Source organism: Mustela putorius, unplaced genomic scaffold, assembly GCF_011764305.1.
Source record: "Mustela putorius furo isolate JIRA1106 unplaced genomic scaffold, ASM1176430v1.1 tig00000596_pilon_pilon_pilon, whole genome shotgun sequence".
Classification (NCBI taxonomy): domain Eukaryota; kingdom Metazoa; phylum Chordata; class Mammalia; order Carnivora; family Mustelidae; genus Mustela; species Mustela putorius.
This window is the reverse complement of record NW_025421428.1, coordinates 13508238-13534298: the sequence shown is the minus strand read 5'-3', so window position 1 is coordinate 13534298 and position 26061 is coordinate 13508238. Positions and strand designations below refer to the sequence as shown.

At 61.5% G+C, this 26061-nt stretch overlaps 1 protein-coding gene and 1 long non-coding RNA gene across 6 annotated transcripts; both read left to right on the top strand.

The window, feature by feature from the left end:
- Window positions 1-1286: 1286 nt before the first annotated feature.
- LOC101672248 lies at window positions 1287-5844 on the top strand. The gene is made up of 4 exons (XR_006607470.1): window positions 1287-1470; window positions 1953-2056; window positions 4330-4624; window positions 4993-5844. It is a non-coding gene; the product is annotated as an uncharacterized LOC101672248 (long non-coding RNA).
- An 8031-nt stretch (window positions 5845-13875) lies between these two features.
- LOC101672439 (globoside alpha-1,3-N-acetylgalactosaminyltransferase 1 (FORS blood group)) lies at window positions 13876-22330 on the top strand. Of its 5 annotated transcripts, none has more exons than XM_013058590.2 (7): window positions 13877-14082; window positions 14797-14905; window positions 15419-15484; window positions 18595-18645; window positions 18728-18763; window positions 19460-19594; window positions 20782-22001. In XM_013058590.2, the coding sequence occupies exons 2-7, from the start codon at window positions 14835-14837 to the stop codon at window positions 21434-21436; spliced, it is 1014 nt and encodes a 337-aa protein (XP_012914044.1). In that variant the 5' UTR covers window positions 13877-14082; window positions 14797-14834; the 3' UTR covers window positions 21437-22001. The 5 variants fall into 5 exon arrangements, with proteins under 5 accessions (XP_012914045.1, XP_044938609.1, XP_012914044.1 ...); XM_004757032.3 differs by having other exon boundaries at window positions 14718-14905; XM_013058591.2 differs by lacking the exon at window positions 14797-14905 and having other exon boundaries at window positions 13876-14082.
- The last annotated feature ends 3731 nt before the right edge of the window (window positions 22331-26061 follow it).

The following is a 26061-nucleotide window of genomic DNA, read 5'->3' as shown; positions in this document are numbered from 1 at the left end:
GCAGCACCTCCCCCTCCTCAGCCTCCTCCCAATCGGTGGCAGCCTCGGGCTCCCACGAGCTCTGTGGCTCAAGGTCTGCAACCACAGCTCCTCGCTGCCACTGTCCACCCAGCTGGGTGGCGAAGCTGCTCCCCATAGGCCTGGACTTGCGGACTGGCACCACGCCCAAGAGTGTCCTGCTCAGCTGGGCAGAAGGGGCGTCCCTTTGGTCCTCTCACTCAGACCTCCTTGGCACTGGCCGCTCTGGAACAGCTACTGACCAGGAGCCATCTCTGGACCTTCCGGGCAGCACTCCCAGGCCTGGGAGGAGGCAGGCGACCCCCAGGGACCCCACTCTACACAGGCGGAAACTGAGGCAGCCTCCTCAGCCCTGGCTGGTGCTTGGTGATCCACACTTGAGTGAGGGCAGTAACATGCCCACCAACCTCCCTCCAAATCTTGGATGAGTGGCTCTGATAAGACTGCCCGGATTGTGTCCCTTGAACCCCATATCCTGTAGGGACCCCGCCTCCTTCCGCAACATCCAGAGAGCCCTGCGTGATGGGGTCCAGATGCCCTCCCCAGTGTGCACCCTTCACCCCACGCCAGCCTCTACAGGGCGTTGCCCCCAGGGAGCCCGTCAGGAATGTGCCGCTCAGAGCCCCCTGCCGCCCCTCCCCACGGCCCCATCCCACATGGCCTCACCTCCAAGGCTGCACTCAGAGGCTACTTCCTCCGGCTCCTGTGTACACTCACGCTTTGGGTCAGATGGATCTGGGTTCAAACCCACAGCAGGGCCATGCCACAGCCCCGTTCCAGGCAAGCTCCTGTGGTAACGTTGGGGACCCCAGGTTTCTACTTTGAAAATGGGGTCAGGGACTCCCACCTCACTAGGGCGTGTTGGGGATTAAGGCGGGAGATGAAGGTGTTCGGCGTGCTGGATTTGGGGAGAGGGGGGTGCTGCCAGGAAGACAGGAGGAAAAGGCGGCCTGGCCTCCTGCCTGCCCAGACGGGTCCCCTCCAGCTCCCCTCCCCTGACCCCGCCCTGCACTGCTAGGAACAGGGCAGAGGAACTTGGGGTCAGGACAGCAGGATGGGGGTATGTGTCATTTCTCTCTAGTGCCCCGGTCTCCACGTCCACTCAGTCATCGCCCCCGCCTAAGAGGGGGGGAGGGTCCCCGAGCAGGCAGTGGAGACGGGGACACAGGGACCCGCCCCGTAGGAGCCCCCCTGCCGCGCACGCCCTCGGGAGCCGGGGTCCCGCGCATGCGCCGTCTGCGGGTCCCTGCGCGCGCCCGCAAGGATCCACCTGCCACCGCCGACCGTTGGCGGGGGCGCCCTGCCCGCCCCTAACGGTCCTGCGCCGCGCCCGCCCCGAAGGTGGCATCCTCCAGTCCCGCGGAGCCCACTCGTCGAGTTCCTCGTCCAGCCCCTCCTGGGACAGGGGCAGACTGAGGGCAGCAGCGGCGGGGACTGGCCCGGACCCGACAGGTGAGCAGAGGCTCGGGGAACAGGGTGGGTTTCGACCCCCCAGGCCCGGGCTGCCCCTTCCCGAGGGGTTTCCTTGAAAATGCGCCCCTGAGATCCTGGGGGACCCTGCCCGCCGTTCCCATGTGGGGCCCGTTCCTCTGGGCATCTCCGTGTGGGCACAGGTGCCCGCGCGCGCCCCCGCCGACGCACACAGACTCCCTCCGCAGGTGGGGTCAAGGGAGAGCGGACCCCGGAGGTGACGAGGGGAAGAAGGGCGAGGTTGGAGGCGGCCGGGCTGTGGGGTGTGGGCGTTGTCTCTTGGGAACATACCCAGGGCCACGGTCTGGGGGTGGGGGACATGCCAGGCTGATGGCCAGGGGTCCCCAAGATACCCAAGGGGCTGCCACGGGCACCCCCAGTCTACAGGCAGCCCCCATCCAGTTCACTAGGCTGAGATGCTCCGATGGACAACCTGTTGTCCTGCTTTATCCTGATGTCCGTAGGTCGTGGTCTCAGGGAGCCGGCAGCGAGGGCCGTTTCCTACACTGCAGACTGTGGGTCAGGTCTCACCCGGCTATTCTGGCCGTTTGCCTGGAGGGCCCCGAAGGTAAGACAGGGAGCCCAGAGCCAGCCCGTCCCGCCAGACGCTGCTGTGATCCGACTGTGCAGCCGCAGTTCCCCTGCCCGCGTGTGTGCGTGTGTGAGTGTGTTTAAGACGGATGGGGGGGGGGCAGCAGGGGGCTCAGCCCGAGCAGGAGCAGGATGCTGAGGGGTCAGATGCCTGCTGGGTGGGTCATGTTCACAGCCCAGGTCCAGGCTGACTGGGTGGGCTGGGGTGCAGGCTTCCCATCCGTCTCCCCAGGATTTATCCCGAGCGCTGTAGGTGTACATGCCTGCGTCCCAGGGGCAGGGCTGTGATCCGGGAACAGCAGGGGACTAGGTGAAGGACAGCAGGGATGGTGGGGCAGGGCTGCGATACCTCCAGGGCAGCTAGGGTCCCTTTCAGAGCCCCGCGGAAGCTGCACTGTTTTCTGCTTCTGCACCTGCTCCTAGTGGCCTTCGGAGGCATCTCCTCCGTCCAGAGCTGCTGCTCAACTTGGAGCCGGCCTTAGCTCCTCAGACGGAGCCGCTGGGAGAGGAGAAAGGTCTCCCGCGGGCCTGCCTCTGCGTGTGCTTTTGCACGGACAGGACCCAGACTGGGGCCTGCCAGAGAAGCCACAGCCAGGAAGGAAGCCTCACTGGGACATCTCCCCGATCGCAGTCCACCTGCTGGGTGCTCTAACCCAGTCCTTGCTCCTGATCCCAGCCCAGCCTGTGGAAGCTCCTCTGCGGGGGGGGCCCAGCACCGATCCATCCCCACAATCCCACAGGCACGCAGCCCCGACCTTCTCACCCTCGGGCTCGGCCTCCGCAGCTTCCAGTTTAGGAACTGCTGTCCAACCTACTACCAGTAGGGACAGTGACCTGAGCAGTGTCACAGGTTTTCCCAGGCAGTTCCTAGCACCTGCTCCTGGAGAGCCCCTGCACACTCCCTGCACCCGGGAGAAGGAGCCGGGATCCGCTGGCCTCCTCCCAATCTTCCTGAAGGACTCCTGCAACTGCAGAGACCAGTAGCCAGTCTGGAGGCATCACACAGTGCCATCGGCTCCCCCCAGGGACCTGGGGCAAAGGAGGGGGCCGCAGGCTGTGTGGACCATGCACAGCACCTCCGACATGCCCGCGGCCATCCCTCGAGAGCCCAGCTGAACACACTTGAGTCCTGGCGACACTCACCTTGGGGTCACCCACGCAACAGTCCCCAACTAACAAGGACACACTGAGGCTGCCTGGCCTCTGGCCGCCCACACCCTAGGGGTCCTCGTAATTTTCAGTGCAAAGGGGAGTGGAAACAGAACCCAGCCCCTCCAGCTCCTGACCTGGCCTCGGGATGCCCCAGCCCATCGGCCCCATGGCCATTTTGCAGACCCCCTGGCCATCAGCTTGGCAAGACTTCCCTCCTAGTATTCTGCATGCTGAGCATGTTGCCAGGACAGACAGAGAACAGAGACACATAGACACACAGAGAATGAAGGAATCCATGAGAGGGAACCAGGAGAAGCCCCAGACTTGCCTCCATCGGCCGGGAAATGACATCCCATCATTTCGCCCCATTCTCTTCCAGAGAGCGCAGTCACACGGGCCATCCAGCCTGGGGGGAGGGAGTCCACAGGGACGTGTGCGCAGGACTCGGGAATGCCCGGGACCACTGTGGGGATGGCCCAGCCTATGGCACACGCGAGACCCTGGGACCGGGACATACCCCTAATAGGAGCCCCTGGAAGTCTGTGTCACCAGGGGACAAGGTCAGAAAGTAAATGGCAGCCTTCCCCATTGGGTCCGGGACACGGGCAGCAGGGGAGTGGCTTTGCCTGGACCCCAGAGCAGACCCGGGGCCCTCTGAGCTGTGTTGCGTACCCAGCCCAGCCCCTGCTCCCCCTTGCATTGCCAAGTATGTGCACCAGCCTCCTGTGATAGCAGGGACGGGTCGTCTGTAGAGTCCTTCGCCAGATGGCGTCCCGAGAAGTAGAAGCCAGAAAACCCCACTGCGCAGATAGAGAGCCTGGGGAGGCCCTGGGAGGCACAGGTCTGTTCAGGGTCACAGTCCCGGGTAGAAGCAGGACCCCGGACTGAACCCAGCTCTCTGTCCTCAAAGCGAGGACAATGGTTGCATCAGGACTCACGGGGGACGTGGGTGGGCTGTGTGGGTGCCATTGTATGGACGGGGCATGGAGTGGAGGGTGAGCCCCGAGCAGCTGGGGGAGGGGCCCTCGGGGGCTTTGCTGGGAGGAGGAAGTCGGGGAAGGGGTCCTAGGAGCGGTGACCTCACTTCCCTGACCACAGAGCCCAACAGAATTGGAACCCGTGTCACCAGACACTCACCTACCAGACACAGCCCCCTCCCAGCTCATCGCTTCGGACATCGTCCAACAAACAAGATGTTTGCGTGTTGCATCCCCAACTCGGAACGGTGCAGGCAGAGGACTGCGCGCCCGGCAAGCACTTCCCCTCGCTCAGGAGGTCGTTTCAGGACTGCCGGACGCCTCTGGGCATTGTCAGGAAGGACCAAACAGTGACACCAGGAGGCCAGAGCGGGTCACCCAACCCCACACGCTTTGTTCGATCTGAGTAGCCCCAGGTATCCCACCCCCACGTGAGTCTGTGTGTGTGCATGTGCGTGTGCATGCATGTGTGTGGAAGGAAGACTCACATGGGGTGGGGCCTTCCCGAACAGGAGCAGGTGGATGACGGGTCAGATGCCTGTTGGGAGGGTCATGTTCAAGGTCAAGGCTGGCTGGGTGGGACAAAGTGTGGGGGCTACGCACTTCTGCCCAGGGTTTATCCTGAGAGCCTTACAGGTGTGGGTCACTGTCCTTGGTGTAGGGCTGGGCTCCAAAGGTCTGTGTCTGATGTGGGAGCAGCAGGGGGACCGGGCAGGAGCACAGTGAGGTCGGCAGGGCGGGGCTGTGATGCATCCAGGCCGGCGACCGGTCCCTGTCTTTGCAGAAGGCCACGGATGACAAGAGGAGGCTGGCGGACATGACGTCTTCCCTGACAGAGGGACTTAGCACTCAGGGCTCCTCTGGAGCAGGAATGGGGGACAGCCTGGGAAAGCCTTCTCCACCTCCGAGGCCACTGTCCCCAGTGGTAGGATGTTGGACAGTGGTCCAGGCCCGGAGCCCACGGAAGCTGAGCCCGAGGGTGAGAAGGCCAGGGCTGGGTGCCTGGGGTTGTGTGGGGATGGGTCGGTGCTGGACCCCGCAGGAAGGACCCCCGGAGGCTGGTATGGAGGCAGCACGGGTCCCCCTCAGACTGGCAGGTGTCTGGCCTGAGCACCAGCAGCCCTGGGGAGAACATGAGGACACAGGCCCAAAGCAGGTCCCCCAGAGAGAAGGGGGACGGGCACCCCTGTCTGGGACAACGGTGGGCAGCGCCCATCCCAAGCTGCAGGGGCACCCAGCACCTAGCAGCGCTCATCCTGGGACTCACCCTGGAAACTGGCGCGGTTCTTCACAAATGTATGGTCAGGAGTGCTCAGCCCAGCGGCGGTGGGGACAGCAGGGAACGGAACGGTGCTAATGCCCGAGGAGAAGGACGGATCCATGGCCGCCTCCGGACACAGCCGCCCCCACCACCACATTCTTTCTTTCTGGGAGCCACACCCTTAAGGACAGCCTCTGGCCGCAAGGTCCTCCATCTGCCTTGGTGATAGGTGGTGACACACACCTGTCCGCCCATATCCTCCTCCTGGGGCTCTGAGAACAGGCGTCACCGGACACGGGCTTGTGGCGAAGGACTGTGTCTGCTGGTGTCTCCTGTGTCTGTCCTCATGTCCCTGGAATAAACCACTTCTTGTCCATGGGACTTGTGTCCTTTCCTTCAGTCTCTGGGCTCCTTCGGCCTTTGGGGGTCACTGTGCACGCAGCCCCTTCTGGGAAGAAGGCGGACATGCCTGGGGCTCTGGAGCAGGCTTTGGGGCTCTCGCTGCTTCTCCCACCGCATCTGCCCAGGAGTGTTTGCCAGCCCTGGGCCAACGGCCAGTTCTGCATCCTGAGACGATGCTGAAGCAGCAGGAGGAGAGAAGGTCGCCAGCCTGACCGCCTGGCCCTGTGCCTTCGCGAAGGGAACAGCCACGGCCTTCGGGTCGGCGTTGAGCCGGCTGGAGAACTGGCTCCCACTCTCGGGCTCTGACGCGGGCGCTGGAGCCGCGCTGGCGGCGGGAACGGGTGCGCAGCGGGCTGTCCTCAGGAAGGGACGCCGGCGCTCGCTTTCCCTCTGGGGTGTCCGCGGGCCGGAGCCGGAGCGGCTCTCGTCTGTGGGGACCCGGCTCGGCCTCTAGAGCTGCTTCCACGGCTGGCTCGAGTCCCGCACCAGGACAAGTTCTAGGGCGGGACGTGGTTCTAGATCTTGACTGACTGCAGGCAGAGCTCGCCGACCCTCTTCCCTGGGGTCAGCGAGAGCGGGTCACAATCCTTCAGGCTTGACATCCTCACAGGAGGTTGGGGTGCCAGCCCCAGGACGCTGGATGACAGAGACTGTAACCACATGTGCACAATCTCACGTAACATTTTGACTCCCGTGAATTTCTTATCCAAAATTGAGGATTGCACCTAAAATCCTGGAATTTGGATTTCTCTTTAAAATCAAATCGGGGTGGGGGGGGCGCCTGGGTGGCTCAGTGGGTTAAGCTGCTGCCTTCGGCTCAGGTCATGATCTCAGGGTTTGGGGATTAAGCCCGCATTGGGCTTTCTGCTCAGTGGGGAGCCTGCTACCCCCTCTCTCTCTGTCTGCCTCGCTGTCTACTTGTGATTCCTTGCTCTCTGTCAAACAGAGAAAGAAAATATTAAATAAATCAAGTCTGGTGCGGTGCCAGGGTGGCTCAGTCAGTGAAGCGTCTGCCTTCGGCTGAGGTCCTGATCTCAGAGTCCCCGGATCCTGCCACGCATCGGATCCCTGCACAGCAGGGAATCTGCTTCTCCCTCTGCCCCTCCCCTATGTCATTCCCTCCCTCTAAATTAAATAAATAAATGCATTTTCAAAAGAAAGAAATAAAAAATAACATAAAATCACGTCTGGCCATGGGGAGCTGGCCCTCCCAGGTCGCACCGCTGCCAGGAGCTGAGTCCGGACTGGTCTGCACGCTCCCCACAGTCTCAGGCCTCCTTTGGAGGACACACTGTGCACCTTGGAAGGTGGGACCCCTGCTCAGAGAGCATTCTCTGGGCCCGAGCCCCTGCAGAAGCACAGGAAAGGCGCCCTTGGCAGGTGGCGAGTCTGGGCTGAAGGTGTTCTGTGCCCTTGCCCGTGTGTGTGCTCCTGGGAGGGCCTCTGTCCCACTCGACAAGGGTGTGCCTGTAGCGTGGCTCTGGGCCCTTCTGTGCCCCCGTCCCACCCAGAGAGTGGGGTGAGACAAGGAATGCAGGGGCCAGGAGTGCCCGTGGGCTCAGGTGATCTGGACCGAGCAGTGCCATCAGCTCCGCGAGGGGCCCGGGGCAAAGGAGGGGGCTGCAGGCTGTGTGGACCATGCACAGACCCTCCGACGTGCCCGCGGCCAACCCTTGAGAGCCCAACTGAACACACGTGAGTCCTGGCGACGCTCACCTTGGGGTCACCCACGCAACAGTCCCCGACTGACGAGGACACACTGAGGCTGTCTGGTCTCTGGCCGCCCACACCCTAGGGGTCCTCCTAATTTTCAGTGCAAAGGGGGGTGGAAACAGAACCCAGCCCCTCCAGCTCCTGACCTGGCCTCGGGATGCCCCAGCCCATCAGCCCCATGGCCATTTTGCGGACCCCCCAGCCATCAGCTTGGCAAGACGCCCCTCCTCGTATTGTGTGCGCTGAGCATGTTGCCGGGTCCTGAGGGCCACTGGTCCATGGGCTGGCTGCCTCCAACCTCTTTCTTCTGACTCTTTGTCACCTTCCCCATATGCAGTCCCCTTCTGCTCCCAAACTGGGCAGAGAGAGAGAAACAAAGAGAATGAGACAGACAGACGGACTCTGTGTGTGTGTGTGTGTGTGTGTGTGTGTGTGTGTGTGTTGTGTTCTGGTTTTCCTGCTGGGGCTGCCATGCTGGTGCTGACCACCAGGGGTCAGGCTGTGCCCACTGTGCTCAGGGAAGCCAGCAGAGCAGGGAGGGGACACCAGGGGTCATGCTGGGCGTCCCCTGCATCTCCCCCAACAGGCTCCTCGGGTTAGGAGCCTCCACGTCCACCACGTGAGCTGCTCAGAGGCAGGAGGGGCTCTGACACCCTCTCGTGGACACATTCAGCTACCGTGCCCCTCACACTCACCCTAGCAGGGGCTGTGCGAGGCCTGGGGGGGGGGAGGCTGGAAGGTCCCCAGGAGGGACCCTGTGCTCCAGGAGGTCCCAGCCCAGAGAGGGGGATGGACCAAAGCGCCAGAACAAATCCAGGTGAAAGGGAGGGGCGTGAAGGCAGGGGGGAGGGGGGCAGGCAGGAGCCCCTGGCGGGGGTCTCACAGCCTCCAGGGTGAGCGTGATGCTGGGAGCAGGGTGGGAGGAGCGGTCCTGCCCCGTCTGCGAGCAGTGTGCTGCGGGGGAGCCTCGGGGGCACAGAGGGTTTGGCCGAGAGGAGCTGGGAGAGAGCTGGACATCGCTCTGGAGGGAGGGGCGGGGCCAGACCCCAGCCTGCAGGGAGGGCCTCCTGGCTGTCTGTGCCGTGGGCCTCCCAGGCACCTGCTCACCCTCCGAGAGCCAGAATCCCGACTCGGTGAGGAGCCCCTGCCTCCTGGTCCCTCAGAGGCCAGGGCTGCAGTCCCCACTCAGGCCCGACTGGGGCGGGCTCCGTCTCCAGGACCGTTGGCGGGTGTTGGCGGGAAGCAGTTCAGAATGGGGGCGGCAGGACTTGCCTGTCGGTCGTCCTGGGCCCTCGGTAGGTTCTCTGCACTGGGGTCTCCCAGGGCGGCTCAACCGTACGGACTTGCGTCTCCAAAGCCCTGGATCAAAGAGAGACACAAGGACAGACAGAGAACAGAGACCAGAGACATACACGGAGAAGGAACCCGTGAGCGGGAACCAGAAGTCCCAGACTTCCCTCCATCGGCTGGGAAATGACCTCCCATGGTTTCGCCCCATTCTCTTCCTGAGAGCGCAGTCACACAGGCCGTCCAGCCTGGGGGGAGGGAGTCCAGAGGGACGTGTGCGCAGGACTCGGGAATGCCCGGGAACCACTGTGGGCACGGCCCAGCCCATGGGCGCACGCGAGGCCCTGGGACCGGGGCCTACAGCTAATGGAGCCCCTGGAAGTCTGTGTCACCAGGGGACAAGGTCAGAAAGTAAATGGCAGCCTTCCCTTGGGGGCTGGGACACGGGCAGCAGGGGAGTGGCTTCGCCTGGACCCCAGAGCACACCCGGGGCCCTCTGAGCTGTGTTGTGCGCCCCACCCAGCTCCCCCTCGCATTGCCAAGTGTGTGCACCAGCCTCTTGTGATAGCAGGGACGGATCGTCTGTAGAGTCCTTCCCCGGATGGCGTCCTGAGAAGTAGAAGCCAGAAGACCCTGCTGGGTAAATGGAGAGCCGGGGAGACCCTGAGAGGCACAGGTCTGTTGGGGGTCACGGTCCCGGGTAGAAGCAGGAACCTGGACCAAACCCAACTCTGTCCTCCCCAGGGAGCCCTCCGCAGAGAGGAGGGGGCAGGAGCTCCCCCAGCAGCAGGTTAGCTGGGGAGCCCGAGGGCACAACACCTTCCTCTGACCAAGAAGCTCTCAAGTGGAGGCCTGGGTCCTCCAGGCTCTGAGCAGGAAACTGACCTTTCCAGATCCGTCCTGGGATGGATGTACCAGCCCAGGATCACCGGCCCAGTGGGCACAAGGCTCTTCCTTCCCAGAGGCCCTCCATTGGGGCCGGTTCACCTTCCCCTGAGCAGGGATGACCAGGCCCTGGCATATCTCGGTCCCCTCCCCCGACGCACACCAGACACACCCTGGTTGGTGCGCGGTCAGGAACCACATTCCCATCGGACCAGTGCACGCACACACCCACGCACAGACACACCCACGCGCGCAGCCCACGAGACCCTTGACCCTTCCTGGGAAGCTGCTCTCTTATGTTCTCTATTTTGATTCAAAACCGTAGCCTCTCCTCCAAGGGAGCTCACGGACCACTAAGCCATGGGATCTGTAGGGACCCCAGGCCCCCTCACCCCACCGCCACTGCACACCCTCGTGCTATCTCCTGCAGGGCTCTCAGACACAGACGTACAAGGCCAGGTGCGCACCAGCCCGGCACTACATGTGTCCAGGTCTTTCCTCCGGTTTTTTGAAGGAGACAAGCTGGGTAAAAGGGGTGGGCATCTCACACCAGGAGTCACACAGCAGGAGGAGAGCAGACCCCTCCCTGCGCTGTGGAGGGGGTGTCCACTCTGCCAGCCACCTGAAGGGCTTCAGGTGTCAGGGTTTGGGGAGGACACTGTGTGGGTGTGGGCTCCCTGCCCAGCCAGATAGCTCCTCTCCTGGATGTAGGGTGTGGGGGGCTCAGATCCATTCCTTTGGGGGTACTCTCCTCTCCCTGGGTCTGCTCCAGGGGTCCAGGCATGGTGACCTCAGAAGGGCTTGGCAGATCTGCTCCCCGTGACCAGGCTAGTGCCAGAAACAGGCGCTCAGTGGGCTCTGCCCCTGGGCAGGCCTGGCTCTGCCAGTGCGGGATAACGGGACTCCGACTGAAGAGTGCCTGGCCCTCAGACTCGGCGGGCTCCCAGGCGGACCGAACAGCCAGCTTGCTCCCCTACTTGTTCTCCCGAACACACAGGACAACAAGGATCACAGGAGCAGGGTCCCCGAGGGTCAGGGCTGGCCCAGTGCTCATCAGCCCTGATGTTTATTAAGCCCCACTTTTTGGGGGGGTCGGTGTATATTGTTCTGATGATGCTGAATGCAGAAGCCCAGTTTCACAAACGGGGTGAAGCTGGGATGAGACTTGGACTCCCCCCCAACCCCAATACGCTCCCCAGGGACCCGGCTCCCTGCGCTCCAGCCCCTGGGTTCCAAGAGGCCCAGCTTGACAAGCACAGAGGAAACTCATTGCCTCCTTTTATACCAGGAAAAACAGGTTTTGTGAGACTGGAGGTCTGTCCTCAGGGACACATCTCCTGTTGCTGCCCACCGCCCCCCCCCCGGGACCAGGGCCCAGCAGATAGGCTCTGCTGGGCTCCCAAGAAAATGCTGGCCCTTGTTCCAAACAGAAGTTTCTTCCTCACGGTAAGAAAAGGGAAGCCCTGGGCTGGAAGCCCTGTCTCCACCCAGGTAGACCCTCCACCTGCCCCGGGAGATTAGGGTCTAGGGACTCCTGCTACTCCTGATCATTCTAGGGTTCTAAGACACGCCCCTTCTTCCTGAGAGACGCTCTGAGGCACTTTTGAGGATCCAGGTGGGTAGGTCAGAGCAGGGGACCAATTGTGAAGGTCTGTGGGTGGTGGGGGATCTGAGGACAATCTTTGAAGAGCCTCCATCCCAGCTTGGCCACTAACCAGAAGAAGAACCCTAACCATCCCCCTGGGACGTTGCCCAATCCCCTTGGGGAACTCAAACCCAGGGACCCCTTCCCCTGGAGTTACCAGTGGGGAGACAGACCAAGGGGAAGCTCTTCCTTATCAGTCTGGGAGAGTCAAGTTCAACTTCATGGAAAAACCTAGAGATGGATTTCCTTACACCCCCCTTTTATAGATGAGTAATCAGAGGACAGGTTGGGGGGGGAATAGACACGTGATTCTCGAGGATAACACGGACATGACCCCTCCACAGCAGGCCTCCCCTGGATTGGTCCTAAGCTGCTGGACAAGGTGGCTGATCCCAGCAGCAAGACCACACACCTGGGACCAGAATTCCCCATTTAACCCCTGCTCCGGTCAGCTCCATGCGAGCAGGAACGAAGTCACGTCATTGCTGTAAGCCCAAGGCCCGAGAACAGTGCCTGACCTCTAGCAGACCCTTACATTTTCTTGACTCAATAGACAAACAAATCCACGTACGGGGCCGCTATGTTACAGAGGAGAAGCCACTGCGTCTCTGTCCGTATGTGGATGCATTCGTGTGTGGACTCGGGGCCCCGGACGCTCCCTGCCGTCCGCAGGCACCTGGTGTCTGACAGTGACCCCAGCGCCGTCTGACAGTGACCCCAGCGCCGCCTGACAGCCCCACCCACCGTCAGGAAGGGTGCAGGCAGCCCTCGTGGCCTTCCTCATCCTAAAAAGATATTTAAGGAATACTTAATAAAAGGTTTTTCTAATTACATATATAGGGGCAGAGCAAGTTGGGAGGAAGCAGCTGAATGCAAACCAGGGCACCAGTCCCGCCCGCCGCTCCCTCTGCCCCTACACTTTCCTCCGTGTGGCTCTTGTTCTTTCGGGTTCTCCTCGGGGCTCCCTTGAACGCTTCAGGTCTCCGCCTGGATTCCTAGCTTAGCCGCCTACACTCTCGGATTAGGACGCCATCCAAATGCGTGCCCTGCGCTGGGTCTGTCTTCCTGTCCCTCCCAGTTCTTAGTCGCCGTAGTTTAAGGTCACAAACACCGAACATGCCTTCAGTCTTCCTTCACCTTTCCGTCCACCTAGCTCCTCTCAGGCCAGCCCTGAGGCTGTCCTAGGTTGGATTTGTCTCCTCCTGGGAGATGGGGGGGTGGGGTGAGTAGGGTCATCGGACAGCGCTGGTTGGGTCAGGAAAGGGCCATGGCCGGCTGGCAGAGGGCTGGCCCATCTGCCAGGGCCACAGGGCCGGGTGAGCCCTGTCTGCATCACCTCTTTATTCCCAGGGAGGAATCACTGTTTGCAAGCCAGCTTGAGCCTGGCTTCCCAGTGGCATTAGACCCTTCCAGTCCCGACAGGTCCCTGTGGTTGCGATAACAGTGATTCCTGAGCCTCAGCCTGGATGGAGGCTGCTGGAAAAGCTCCGGGCTACGCCCTGGTTACACAATTGTAACCAGAGTCAGCAAAAAACAGTCAAGAGTGGATAAAGCATGTGATTCTTGATCTCAAGGTCTTGAGTTCAAGCCCTACATTCAGGGTAGAGCTTGCTTAAGAAAAAAAATAGATTCAGTCCCAGACTGGGTCCCAGAAACCCAGTGTTTGCTGCTAAAAATGGAAGCAGGACCTTTCAGCCAGCGCCCACCAGCGCCCCCAGGCCTGTGCCAGGCCCCTGCATCCTCTGGGGACACAAGCCCTGCCTTACAGGACCCTCTGGTCCTCAAGGGAAACCCCAGGGACACAGGGACACCCCTGCAGGACGTGAGAGGCTGTGCCCAGGAGCCAAGAAGACCTGGGTCTACAATTTCATGCTGCATCACTGTGACCTTGAACAAACCTGTAACCTCTCCGAGCCTGATTGACCTTATTTCTTTCCCCTGCGATTTCTCTGTACCCAAACCGTTTGGGCGCCTCCCTTTTTGTCCTTCTGTATGCCTCTCCCTCAACAGCACCCAGCAAAGGCCTCTGCCTCCCAGGCCTTCTGGCTCTTGGAGAGCCGCAAGAGGGTGCCCCCGGCCCCAGGAATCAGGAATCACCGGTGTGAACTAGGGTGTCAATGCTGCCTGGCAACCCCTTTTGGGGGAGGAGGGAAGGCTCTGGGAGATTTGGGAGGCCCTGAGCTAAACGGCGTTTTGCTGGGTTTTCCTTCTTGGGATTGTTTCGAAATTCTTCTAAAAACAAAGTTTTTCTGATTTCTCAGGTCCCCACCCTCGCCCTGAGTTCCCGGACCGACTCTTCTCGCTGCGGGGGTGGGCCGCCTGCGTGAGAGGCAGCGGCCCGCCGCGCGCTAGGACCCCGGGGACGCGTACCGTGGCCGACGGGCGGGGCGCGAGCTGCAGGTGGGCAGGGGCTGGGACTGGCGGCCGGGTACGCGGGTGGGCGGGGCGCGCATGCTGGTGGGCGGGGCACGCAGCTCCTTTCCTCTCGCGGGCCCCGCCCCCCATTCCCGGGCCGGAGACCGCGCGCCCAGCCGCCCGCCCTGCCCCAGGGTCAGCCCGGGTCGCGGCTACAGGCGCGGCGCGGACCCCGGGTATCGCCGGAGCCCTGGCGAGCTGAGTTCCTGGCTTCCGGGCCGGGGTGCGCCCCTCCGTCCGTCCTAAACCCCGTCCGGTCGCAAGGGGTGAGTCTCCAGCCGGTGGGGACAGTCGCGCTCCCCCCGTCCCGCGTCGCGGGGCAGTAGCGGGCGAAGTGCGCTGTGCGTCTGGGCCCCAGGCCACCGGGTGCGGACACGTTTGGCCGAGGAGGACACCGAGGCTGGGGTGGAGGGAGAGGAGGGTGACTTGCCCGAGGTTCCCGAGCCCGGGAGAGTGGACGCGCGTTCCCGCCGTCCCCTGGAGAACCCAGGCACGGCCCTTCCGGTGGAAGACACGGCTGCCCGCGCCCGCACCCCATCCCTACTCCACCGCACCGGCAGCACGGCCGCCCCTCTCGGCGCAGCCCCCGCCCCGGCCTGGTGTGTCCCCACTGGGCCGGCTGAGGGCTCGATTTCCGGTGTCCCCCTGTTACCCCCTGGAGTCCTCCAAGCCCCGCCCGGGCGCCCCGCCCTGCGCTGCGAGGGCGGGGATTGAGGGGGAGGACCTGAGAGTCCAGACCGGGGGACACTTGGCCTCTCCAAGGCACAGCTGCAGGATTCAGCTGAGCACGGAGCCACTGTCCCTCTGTCCGCCTACCAGAGCTGTCAGAGCTCGGGCCACCCAGGGGAAGGCAGGGAGCAAGGAGGGATCCCCTATCCCCTATCCGAGCGTTCCTTTGCAGGTGTTCCTTGAATTCCGGAGATACAGGCTCAGAGCCTGACAGCCCTTGGGAGAGGTGGACTGACTCCAAGCCCCCTCAGTCTCTCCTAGTGCCCAGGTTCAAAAGCTTGACCCAGCAATGCGCTGCCGCAGATTGGCCCTGGGCCTAGGATTCTGCCTGCTATTGGGCACCGCCCTCTGCTTTCTGTGGTGAGCATGTCCCCCATGGAGCCCTCCCTTCACCCAAACTCCTCCATTTCTTGGCATCTCGTGACCCCTTTATGGATTCCTAGGTCCCCCCCAACCTCTCTTGGAACTCCAGTCCCCCAACTGCAATCCCAGTAAGACCAAACTAGTTTTGCTTTCTGGATTTTGATTAGCAATGGCCTCAGGGCCTCTGCACCCCCTCTTTCCTCGGCTTGGACCATTCTTCTAAGATCTCCTGTACACACACCACAATTCACCCCATGTGTTCCCTCTGTGAAGCCCTCCCAACACGACCACCACCACCCCCTTCACTCCCTCGTGGGTAGGGCCTGGCATCAAGAACATTCCCGTCCCTGGAACGAAGACCGCACGGGTGGATAATGGCCACATGGCAGGAGACCAGGAGGCTTTGACCTCTGAAGTCAACCAGACCCAGGGAGTGGTGGGGGATCCCATCAAAGTGCACCAAGTGGGTTTTCAGCCTCATGAGAGTCAACAGGTGTTTTTCCTTCCCAGGGTGTATGTGGAGAATTGGCTGCCCTTTTCCTATGTCCCCTATTACCTCCCCTGCCCAGAGATCTTGTAAGTACGGGGCGGGGAGAATTGGGGCCCTGTGGGTTGCCTGCAGTGGGGCCACTGGGAAAGTTTTTGGGTCACTTTGCAGGTTATGAGGTCCTAAGCTCATGATTCTGATCAGTTTGATAAGTGCTGGGTCATGTGTGGGCCGTGGAATAAAAGTCCCAGGTCAGTCCTCCCGAGGCCCTGCAGCGCCCCCTCTGTGCTTTGACCTTGAGCATGCCACAGTGCTCTGAGCCTCACTTGCCTCCTCTGAAGAATGGGATGATGGCGGTGCCCTCCGGGGCCACCTGGAGCACGGAGCACGAGGACAGCTGTAAGCCCTCATGTAGCACGCGCCCCATAGCAGGTGATCAGGAAACAGTGCTCTTAGGTCATGTGTTCGGTGTCGATCCAAGGAACAAATGAGCATGGGACCAGACTTCCACCGCACACCGAAGCTGACTTTTTGACAGTTAAGAGTGACAAAATGTGCTCCAGGGGGATCTCCACGATAGCAAAAGGCAGGTTTCAAATCTGGATCATGGACTGCTCAGGAGCCGCGAGGCATGGGTCGCCGTCCTAAGCACAGAGTATAGTCCGTCAAGAAGCTGGCCTGGCCTGGAGGAAGCAGTGGGTGTTCCAAAAAGCAAAAACCAGAACACCTTGCTCGTTCGAGACACGGGGTGGGAGAACACTATCTCCTGAGTTTCAATTTTCATTTCCTTGATTTCTGCGGAGGATCTCCCCTCCCCCAGCCCTCCCCACGAACTGAGCTCCTTCCTCCCTGACGCCCCCTGCCGTATGCCTTTGCTCCCCGACCCCCCGCCTGCTCACAGGGGCTCAAGCACTACCTTGGGCCCAAAGTATTCGCCACATTCTTTTTCTTCCCGGTTTGTCTCTCGTTGGGGTCCACTTAGCTCTTTTTTTAACAGATCGAAGTTGGAGAATGTTTGCGAGTGTAAATGGTCACCTTTGTCTTTTCATGTGGATTTCTTCACTTCTAGTTTTCCTGCCTACGGGTGCGAACATGTGAAGTTGGCTTTTGTTTTGTTTAGCTTTGGGTTTTTTTATTTTTTTGGTTTTTGTTCTTGTTTTTTGGCTCCAGCTCATCTGTGGCTTCAGCTGACGGCTGTCGAGCTCTCCAGTGAGGCTGGAGCGTAGCTGGGCTTGGGGGGAGGCGGGAGCCCACTGCCCTCTCCCTCCTCACTTCCTGCCTTCGCCGCCGCCCTCACTTTCTGAGCGGGGACCTGAGCGCTTTTTGGGGTGGAAACTAGAGCAGACAACCAAGGGGATGGACTGACTCTTAGAAACTGTTGATTCAAGAGTTTAAACTGATCACGGAGGACAAGCACGTATTGCAGGATCCCACTTATAGGAGTTCTCTAGAATAATCAAATTCGTAGAAGCAGGGGTGCCTGGGTGGCTCAGTGGGTTGGGCCGCTGCCTTCAGGTCGGGTCGTGATCTCAGGGTCCTGGGATCGAGTCCCGCATCGGGCTCTCTGCTCAGCGGGGAGCCTGTTTCCTCCTCTCTCTCTCTGCCTGCCTCTGCCTGCTTGTGATCTCTCTCTGTCAAATAAATAAATAAAATCTTTAAAAAAAAAATTCATAGAAGCAGAAGTAGAATAACGGTTACCAGGAGAGTCGGAGGGGAGCCAGTGTTTCATGAGGACAGAGTTTCAGTTTGGGAAGATGAGAATGTTCTGGAGAGGAATGGTGGGGACAGTGGCACAACAGTGTCCGTGTGCTTCAGGACCCTTAACTGTGTACTTCAAACTGGTTAAAATGGGGACACCTGGATGGCTCAATGGGTAAGATTGTTGGACTCTTGGTTCCAGCTCAAGTCACGATCTCAGGGTCATGAGATCAAGCCTCACGTCAGGCCCCAAGTTCAGCAGGGAATCTGCTTGAGATTCTCTCTCTCTCCCTCTGCCCCAACCCTCTCTTTCTGTCCTTTGGACGAAAAGTTGGTAGGAAAACTTAAGGAAGCTTAAGCTATCCCGTTAAAGATGCCACATTGAAAATTCCTCAGGGAGGGGCAGGCACGGTATGCTCAGGTGGTCTGGCCGGACAGCTGACCTCGGGCCTCTTCCGCAGCTGCTGCCCTCCCCGGGTGGCCTTGGGCAGACCTCCCTCTGGGGAAGGACATTATTGGGAGGACTTTCAAGCCCGAGGAGTCCAAAGTCTGGCCCCGGGTCCTTCCAGCTGGCTGGTGGCAGGACCAGGGGCTCCGTGCAACCCGCAGGGTCCTCCCCCTTACTTCTCCCCTGAGGCTGCCCTCGGCTGCAGCTAGTGGAGGCTGGCCACACAGCCTGCCTGCCAGGAAGGGGACAGGCTGCCTTCACAAGCGTTCACTCAGTGCTGGGCACGGGCGCATCCCTTGGTCCTCGGGCCAGCTCGGAGGGTGAAGGATGGTTACCCATTTTACAGATGAGGAAGAGTGGGGGCCCAAGCCAGGGTTCCACGACAGACACAGAATGGAGGAGGGACGGGGAAAGGGAGCTCGACTGGTAGAGCTGAGCCAGCCTGGAATCCGGGAAGCAGGCCCCGGGGAGGGCAGGCTGGGGCTCGGGCAGGTGCCGAGGCTGGCGGAATGTCATCACGGAAACCTCAGCTCTGCTCTTTGGGCCTTTCCACCTGGGTCAAGCGCACCCAGGCCCTGCAGGCTCCTCTTTACCCACGGCCGGCCGGTGTAGGTGGTGATCTCGCCCACCAAATGCTGTCGAAGCGACGCCCTGAGTGGAGGCTGTGTAACTGGGTCCTGCAGGTGACCGTCCCGTGGGCTCCGGGGACTCAGCCCAGGTCCCCAGGCCAGAAAGGGGCAGAAACTCAGGTCACCGGCTCTTTGCAGCTTCTCAGAACCTCTACCCACTGCCAGGCCCCTACAGAGCGATATGTTTGAAAGAGCCTCAGCTTTGCAGACAGAGGACACTGGGTATCAAGCACCGCCCTCCCACTTAGCGATCTGGAGGGACTGCTTCTGTAGGAGCCCAGCCCCCCTGGGGGGGCGGGGGAGGGAGCAGTGGGGAAGGAGTCGGGGGCGGGGGGGAGGGGTGCTGCTTCTCCACTCTGTCCTTCCCTGAGTAGCTCTGTCCCCAGCCCTGGCACTAACAGTTCTCTCTCACCTCTGCCCCCAGCAACATGCAACTGCAGTATAAGGGGGAGAAGCCGTTCCAGCCCGTGACCCGGTAAGTGACTGCCAGTTCCCCCTTTGTGGCCCCAGGAACCTGGGGGCTGCCTCCCCTCACCACTGGCCCTTCTCGGTTACAGGTCCCTGTACCCTCAGCCCAAGCTGCTGGAGCAGAGGTGGGTGTTGGGTGGGGCCTGGGTGCAGAATGGAGAGTTTGGGGGGACGATGGGGGGCCTGGAGGGGGTGGGGGGTGCAGGTATAGCGCTCCGACTTATAAGCTGGGGTGGTGGGGGTGTCAGGTGGCCTTGGGGCCCAGGTAGTCTGGGACCTGGCTTCTGGTCCTGTTCGGTCACTAGCTCTTCACCTTGGGCAGACTGCCCGGAGCCTTTTGTGTACAAGTGGGTAAGAATACCCGTTTCGTGGCCGACTGGACGGAGAACTAGATGAGATGGTGTTTGCAAAAGGCGTAGCTCCAGGCGCCCGAGTGGCTCAGTTCATGTGAGTGTCCGACTCTTGATCTCAGGGTGGTGAGTTCAAGCCCCACGTGGGGCTCCACACTGGGCATGAGCCTACTTAAAAAAAAAAAAAAAAAAGCAGCAGCACTGCATAGTAGGTGCTCAATCTGGGGTTCCTTGCTACCCCGTTTGGATTAGGCACTTAGCAGGTGCCCGAAGTGCCAGGGTCCCTTACACAGTGGATGTGCGTTCACTCCTGGTCCTCTTGACCATGCCGGGGAGGAGCCATCATCTCCACTTCCCATAGGAGGATCCGGGGCCCAGAGACAGGGATGAAGCGTGGGAGGCAGGACCAGGATGAGGCTGTGGCTCTCCCGAGGGAAGGGCCTCAGCCCCTACGGCCTCCCCTGCTGCCAGGCCTGCGGAGCTGCTGGCGCTTACACCCTGGTTGGCACCCATCGTGTCCGAGGGAACCTTCAACCCCGAGCTGCTGCACCACATCTACCAGCCTCTGAACCTGACCATCGGGGTCACGGTGTTTGCCGTAGGGAAGTGAGTAGTGGGCCGGGTTGGGGGTTGTCACTGAGCCCTCAGAGCTTACAGCCTGGGAAGGAACAGGACCGGGACACGGGTTCCCGCCTGGACACCAGGGAAGACCTGAGCCAGGCACTGTGCACGTGGGAAGGTCGGGAGCAGAGGGTGATGAGCGGAGGGCTTCCCGGAGGAGGGGGTCTGGCCCTGGCATGGAAGCAGGAGAAGGCCCAGGTGAGGGAGCAGCAGGAGCCTTTGTGAGGACACCCCGTGGGCCTCCTCACCCCTCTCCGCTTCCCCAGAACCGTCGAGGCAGGCATGAAGGACTGGAAACACTTAAGACCACCTCACATAACTGGGGGTCCGTGGTCAGGCCGCAGGCAGGTCAAGCCCCCCACCCAGGTCCCTCTCCCCTCTCCCACTCTGGGCCCGCCACTCTCTGGATACCTCCTGGTTTCCTCTCCTCCCCCTCACCCCGCCTGGCCTTGCCTTTAGCCACCACCAGCCTCCCCTTGCGTCTCATTTTCTGGTTTCCTGAGGGAGAAATCACGACGGGGCCCCAATACCTCAAGTGCTGGCCAGGTGACAGGTGGCCCGCCTGGGGTCAGGTTCTATCGGCTTCAACCTGGGGGGGCACAGCCCCAAGCCCCCAGCACCACTCACCCCGCCCTGACGCAGCCACTTAACCCGCCAAGTGGTCACTTTCCTCTCTCTGAGCCTCGGTGTCTCTGCCTGTAAAATGCAGATTATTGGGGGACCCCGGGCTGGCTCAGTCATTGGAACGAACGACTGTTGATCTTGGGGTTGTGAGTTCAAGCCCCACATTGAGTGTAGAGATTACTTTAAAAATAAAAACAATAAACTTTGAAATGGGGATTGTGGTGCCTGCCTTAAGGGAGTTTGTGAGGCTCGAAGGAGCTGAGAATCCCTTCAAACACTGCCCCGCACCTAGTTCAGTGCTCACGGAAAGTCAGCTGGGTGTGCAAATGGGAGAGTCCCCGTTAAGCATCCTTCGTATGAAGGAAGAGGTCAGTACTGTGACTATGGGGGTGGGACAGAGGACCCCGAGGTTTCAGACCTGAGTGGCATCTCCAGGTGAAGAGCTGGGAGGTGGACCCCAGCCTGGGGTGAGCCGTGCCCCCACTCCCCCGCCCCGCCAGCACGTGGTGGGGCGGGGCCAGCAGGGCCGATGACGTCATTCCCACCAGGTACACGCGCTTCGTGCAGCCCTTCCTGGAGTCCGCGGAGCGCTTCTTCATGCAGGGCTATCGGGTACGGTACTACATCTTCACCAATGACCCCGCAGCCATCCCTCAGGTCCCGCTGGGCCCCGGCCGCCTGCTCAGCACCATCCCCATCCAGAAGCAGGCCCGCCGGGAGGAGATCTCCATGCGCCGGATGGAGCAAATCAGCCGGCACATCGCCGAGAGGGCACACTGGGAGGTGGATTACATCTTCTGCCTCAATGTGGACATGGTGTTCCGGAACCCATGGGGCCCCGAGACCCTGGGGGACCTGGTGGCCGCCATTCACCCCGGCTACTACGCTGTGCCCCGCCAGCAGTTCCCCTACGAGCGCAGGCATATTTCCACCGCCTTCGTGGCAGACGGCGAAGGGGACTTCTATTACGGAGGGGCGGTCTTCGGGGGGCGGGTGGCCAGCGTGTACGAGTTTACCAGAGGCTGCCACATGGCCATCCTGGCGGACAAGGCCAATGGCATCATGGCCGCCGGGCAGGAGGAGAGCCACCTGAACCGCCGCTTCCTGTCGCACAAGCCCTCCAAAGTGCTGTCCCCTGAGTACCTCTGGGACAGCAGGAAGCCCCAGCCGCCCAGCCTGAAGCTGATCCGCTTTTCCACTTGACAAGGCCACCAGCTGGCTGAGGAGCTGACAGCAGAGCCAGGGCTGCCCTGGAGGGGTCCCCAAGCCCCACAGCCAGTGCGCCCCAGTGCCTCCCTTCTCGGGCCCCAGGTGAGACCAGTCCAGCCCTGCTTACCTCCGTCTCAGCAGAAAATGGGGCGGAAAGTCTTTTGTAAACTGTAAAGGGCTGCACCCACATGAGAACACAAAGCTCACACAGCCAGGAAGAAGGGAAGCAGAGGTGAAGCGGACAGGGCCCGGTGGGCCCTACCCAGTGGACGTGCCTTTTGGGGCAGGCTCTGGAGTCAGCCCTCCTCCGTGCCTGAGAGTAAAAACTCCGTGCCCACCTCTGCCCCCGTTCCGCTGCCTATTGCCCTTAAAGTTGCACTTCCAGGCGTGCCTGAGGGGCTTCGTCGGTTAAATGGCTGCCTTCAGCTCAGGTCATGATCCCAGGGTCCTGGGATTAAGCCCCACATCAGGCTCCCCGCTCAGCGGAGAGCCTGCTTCTCCCTCTCCCTCTGCCTGCTGCTCTACCTACTTGTGCTCTCTCTATCTCTCTGTCAAATAAAGAAATAAAACCTTAAAAAAAATTTTTTTCACTCCTGAGCCCCTGGTGTGAAAGGCAGCCCAGATCCCTCTTCTCTGGCTGCTGGGGTTCCTGGGTCCTGTGCTGTCCTCCACCCACATGGACCCAAGCCTGTGCTGGGCCACGGAAGGCGCCTTGGCAGTGGGACAGGCCTGGCTCTCTAGTCAAACCTAGCCTGTACCGCACGGTGGGCCACACTCCCTGGCACCAGCCACATCCTTTGTAAGAGGGCTTGGGCAGCTTTTTAACAAAGGTGGCATGGAGGGTGCCTGGGTGGCTCAGTCAGTTGGGCTGCGGACCCCTGGTTTTGGCTCAGGTCATGATCTCAGGTCCTGGGATGGAGCCCCACCCCCACTACCTGGGGCTCTGAGCTCAGCAGGGAGTCTGTGTGAGACTCTTTCTCTCCCTCCGCCCCTCCCCCCAGTCATGTGCATATGCATACACGTGCACGCTCCCTCCCTAAAATGAATAAATCTTAAAAAAAAAAAAAAGCTGGCGTGTGCTAAGCGCTACCCAGGGTGTTTTTCACCTGCACATCTGCGGGTAGGTGCGGCCAGCCACCAGGAACCCGGGTGGCCTGGGTTTCAAACACAGTCAGCTTGTGGGGGTGCAGAGAAGGTCCAGTTGTGCAGAAAGTCTGGACTAAAGCTGACCACTGCCACAGACGGATTCCGTTCCTGTGAGCCCATCAGCTGGGCTCTGGTGGCCTCTTGGACTCCGAGCCCAGAAGACAGGTGTCCGCGGGCACTCCCAAGGCCAGTGTCAGCCTTGGCCCCATGAGGCCGCCGATGGGGCTCCCAAGCTGTGGTGCAGGCCCAGGATTAGAGGGCCTGGGTGGGCAGCCTGGCCAGGGCAGGGGCCCCAGAGGGACTTGCGAGCACAACCCCCCCATGGGTGTGTCTGCCTGGCAGGACAGGGTGGGCGTGGCTTCAGGCTGTGGTGGCCCAGCACTCACTCCTCTAGGGGCAGCTGCTCCTTTGCCATGGAGGGTGCGGGGGGGTACGCTCTGGCCACATTGGGAAGAAGAGGCACCCCCCGCCACTTGGCCACCGCTGGCAAACCTGGGGTTCTGCCCAAAGCCTCCTCCTGTAGCCTGTGGTCTGGCCGGTGAGCAAGGACAGACAGCCAGAGCTAGCAAGGACAGACGGCCAGAGTGTGAGTAGACCAAGCAGACAGAGTGAGCAGAGGAGACTGCTTGGGCTGGGAGGACAAGTCAGGGAGAGGCTCTGGGGGCACTTCCCGGGGAAGCAGGACAAGGCGGGCCCACAGCCTGTGTGTCCCAGCGGCAAGCCCCTTCCCAGAGCATCAGGACCTGCCCTGTGACGTGAGTTGTTGAAAAAGCAGGACTTGCCTTCAAGGGACTTCCACCTTGGGCCAGGGAGAGGCCCCTTGGCCTGGAGACCACAGAAGGCCTCTGGGTTGGGGGTGGGGAGGTGGCCCTGAGGCCCAGGTGGCAGCAGCAGGCTTGCAGGGGAGAAGGGAGCCCCTGCCTCACTCCCAGCCCTGCCTCTCCTGGACCCCGCTGATTTCCCACCTCAGCCTTGCCCCAAACCCCCAAGGATAAGGTTGACCCTCGTCCCCGCCACAGGGCACAGCCCTCAGACCCGAGTTGAGGGAGTGACAGGACCCAACTCTTGGAACCAAACCAGGGTCCAAACTACTTTCCAAAACAGAGCTGAGGGCTTGGAGCCAGAGCTGCTGCATGGGAGTCTGGTGGGGGTTGGGAGGGTGCGGGGGGACAGGGCCTTAGCCTGCAGACGGGGGGCGGGGGCACAGAGACTGTCCCAGCAGTCTGACGGGATCAGATCCGAGCCCCAGGCACCACTCTTGACAGGACCCATCCGTTTAGGGGGCTTCGAAGTTTTCTAAATTGCAAAGGTACTTCTTTAAGGAAGACACAAAATCACAAATACAAAATGTGTGCAGCACAGGCCCCTGACACTCAAGCTCCCTGTCCCTTACGGCCAACTGCCTCCTCCCCACATGTGACAGTCCCACACCATCGCTCAGCCGCCAGGCCTGGTCCGTACACCTCTACTCACCTTGCCCACCAGTCAGGTCTGCCTGTCCCGTTACCCTGCTGACTTTTGGGGACTCACGCCTGACGTCCCCTCCAGGAAATCTGCCTTGATTTGTGCCCCACTCCAGAGTGGATGCCTTTTAGCTTTCCCACGAACCCTTCTCACCCCTGTGCCATTTACAAGGTCTGCCCATCTCCACCCCTGGCCCACTTGGTAAACTCCAAGACGGGACAGACCGTGGCTGGCCTGGTTTCCCCTGGTACCTGAAACCCAGGAGGTACTCTGTGAATATTGAATGACTGTGTACGGGGTGACAGCTGAGAGAACACGGGATTAAGAGTGTGTCCTAGCACCTGTGGGCTGTCGGACAGTTCCTGTGAGGCCCTGGATTAGACGAGATTATGGCTGGAGCTCCACCTGGGCGGCTACTTCAGGACGAGGCTCGGTCTGGGCCCTCCAAACAGCCTGCCCCACCCCGGAAGGAGGCAGATGACCGCCATAGCCCCCATACACAGGAGTAAACAGCCTGCTCATTCCTACTTGGTTTTGGGGTTCCATGCTTGAGTGAGGGCAATGACATATCCACCAAGTTCCTTCCCAATCTAAAACTCAATGCCTCTGATAAGACTGCCCTGCTTGTATCCCATGTCCCCCTCCTGCAGTGACCCCAGACTCCTTGCCCAACGTCCAGAGCCTTCATGATCTGGTCCAGATGCCCTCTCCAGTGGTCACCCCTTGCCCCACCTCAGCCTCTGTAGGACCTTCCTCCCCCAGGGAGTCCCCCAAGCCTTTGCCCCTCAGAGCCCCCTGCAGCCACTGGCTCTCACATGGCTCCCATCCATGCCAGCCTCACAGCCAAGCCTGGGCTCAGAGGCCACCTTCCCACGCCCCTGTGCAAGCACAGCCTTTGGGTCAGATCGAGCTGGGTCCAAACCCACAGCAGGGCCGAGTTCCTGCCCTGTGCCAGGGAAGCTGGTGGCTGCTCAGAGCCTCATTGAAAATGGGGTCTCTGATCCTGAGTTCAGGAGGTGAGCTGGCGGAGCCCCAACCCAGGATAAGGCCAGTGATGGTCAGTGCGGGGGCTCAGTGAGGGTGAAGAACAATGACCCTGAGTCCCCCGTTCACGTCCACATCCGGACTTGAACTCAGAGCTGAGTGACCTTGATCTCTGGGATCACTGCATGTATCAAAAGGGATGGAATCAGGAGCGCCCAGGGAGTTCCTGGGCAACACTAAGTACACTCAACGCTCCCGCACCCCCGAGGTGGGCTCCTTCCTTTCTGGGCTCCTTCCCAGCCCTCTGACTCCAACCAGGGCTGCGGCCAGGGACAGGCCAGACCTCATGTCCAGGGTCCTGCCAGGAGAACCAGAAGAGATGTAGGGGAGGAGTAAGGGGCAGACTGACCTTCTTGCCTGTACTTGGGGTCCTCGGCCGCCTCCAGGTCCTCTGGCCCAGCCGCGCACCCCGCAGGCCTCTGCAGGTTACATGTGGGGAGCAAGACAGAAGGATAGCGCTCTTTTGGCGACTCCCGTGTAGATCTCCATGCCAACCCGGCCCAGCGCCCCATGGCCCTCCCTCGTCCGCTTGGGTTTGGGGCAGCACGAGGCCCGGGCGGGCGCGGAGACAGAGTGCAAGCAGCTGCGAGGGCCGCGGGGTACCCGCCGCGCGCTGGACCCTCGGTGTGCTGCGGCGAGGCGCGGCTCCCGCGCACGCGCTGGGCGCGGGCCCCCCACAGGCCCCGCGTGCACGCGTCGGTGGACACGAGGCCCGGCGGCCCCGGCAGGGCCCGCCCACCGCCGCCCGCTGGAGAAGACGCGCGCCCCCCGAGCGCGCCCCCGAGCTCGCGCGGCGGCGCCCGCCCCTCACACCTGCGGCGGACGGGGCGGGGCGGGGCGGGGCGGGGCGGGGCCGCGGCTGTCCCCGCCCGCCGGCCGGAGCCCGGGAGTCCGGGCGGAACCAGGCAGCGGGGCCCGAGCGGCCCGCGGCGCAGCGCGGCGCAGACAATGGGAGCGGTGCGGAC

Coding starts and splice junctions, on each gene's coding strand:
- LOC101672439 (XM_013058590.2), top strand. CDS start 14,835: ATGCGCTGCCGCAGATTGGCCCTGGGCCTAGGATTCTGCCTGCTATTG. Junction 15,485..18,594: donor CTCCCCTGCCCAGAGATCTT/GTAAGTACGGGG, acceptor CTCTGCCCCCAG/CAACATGCAACTGCAGTATA. Junction 18,646..18,727: donor CCGTTCCAGCCCGTGACCCG/GTAAGTGACTGC, acceptor TCTCGGTTACAG/GTCCCTGTACCCTCAGCCCA.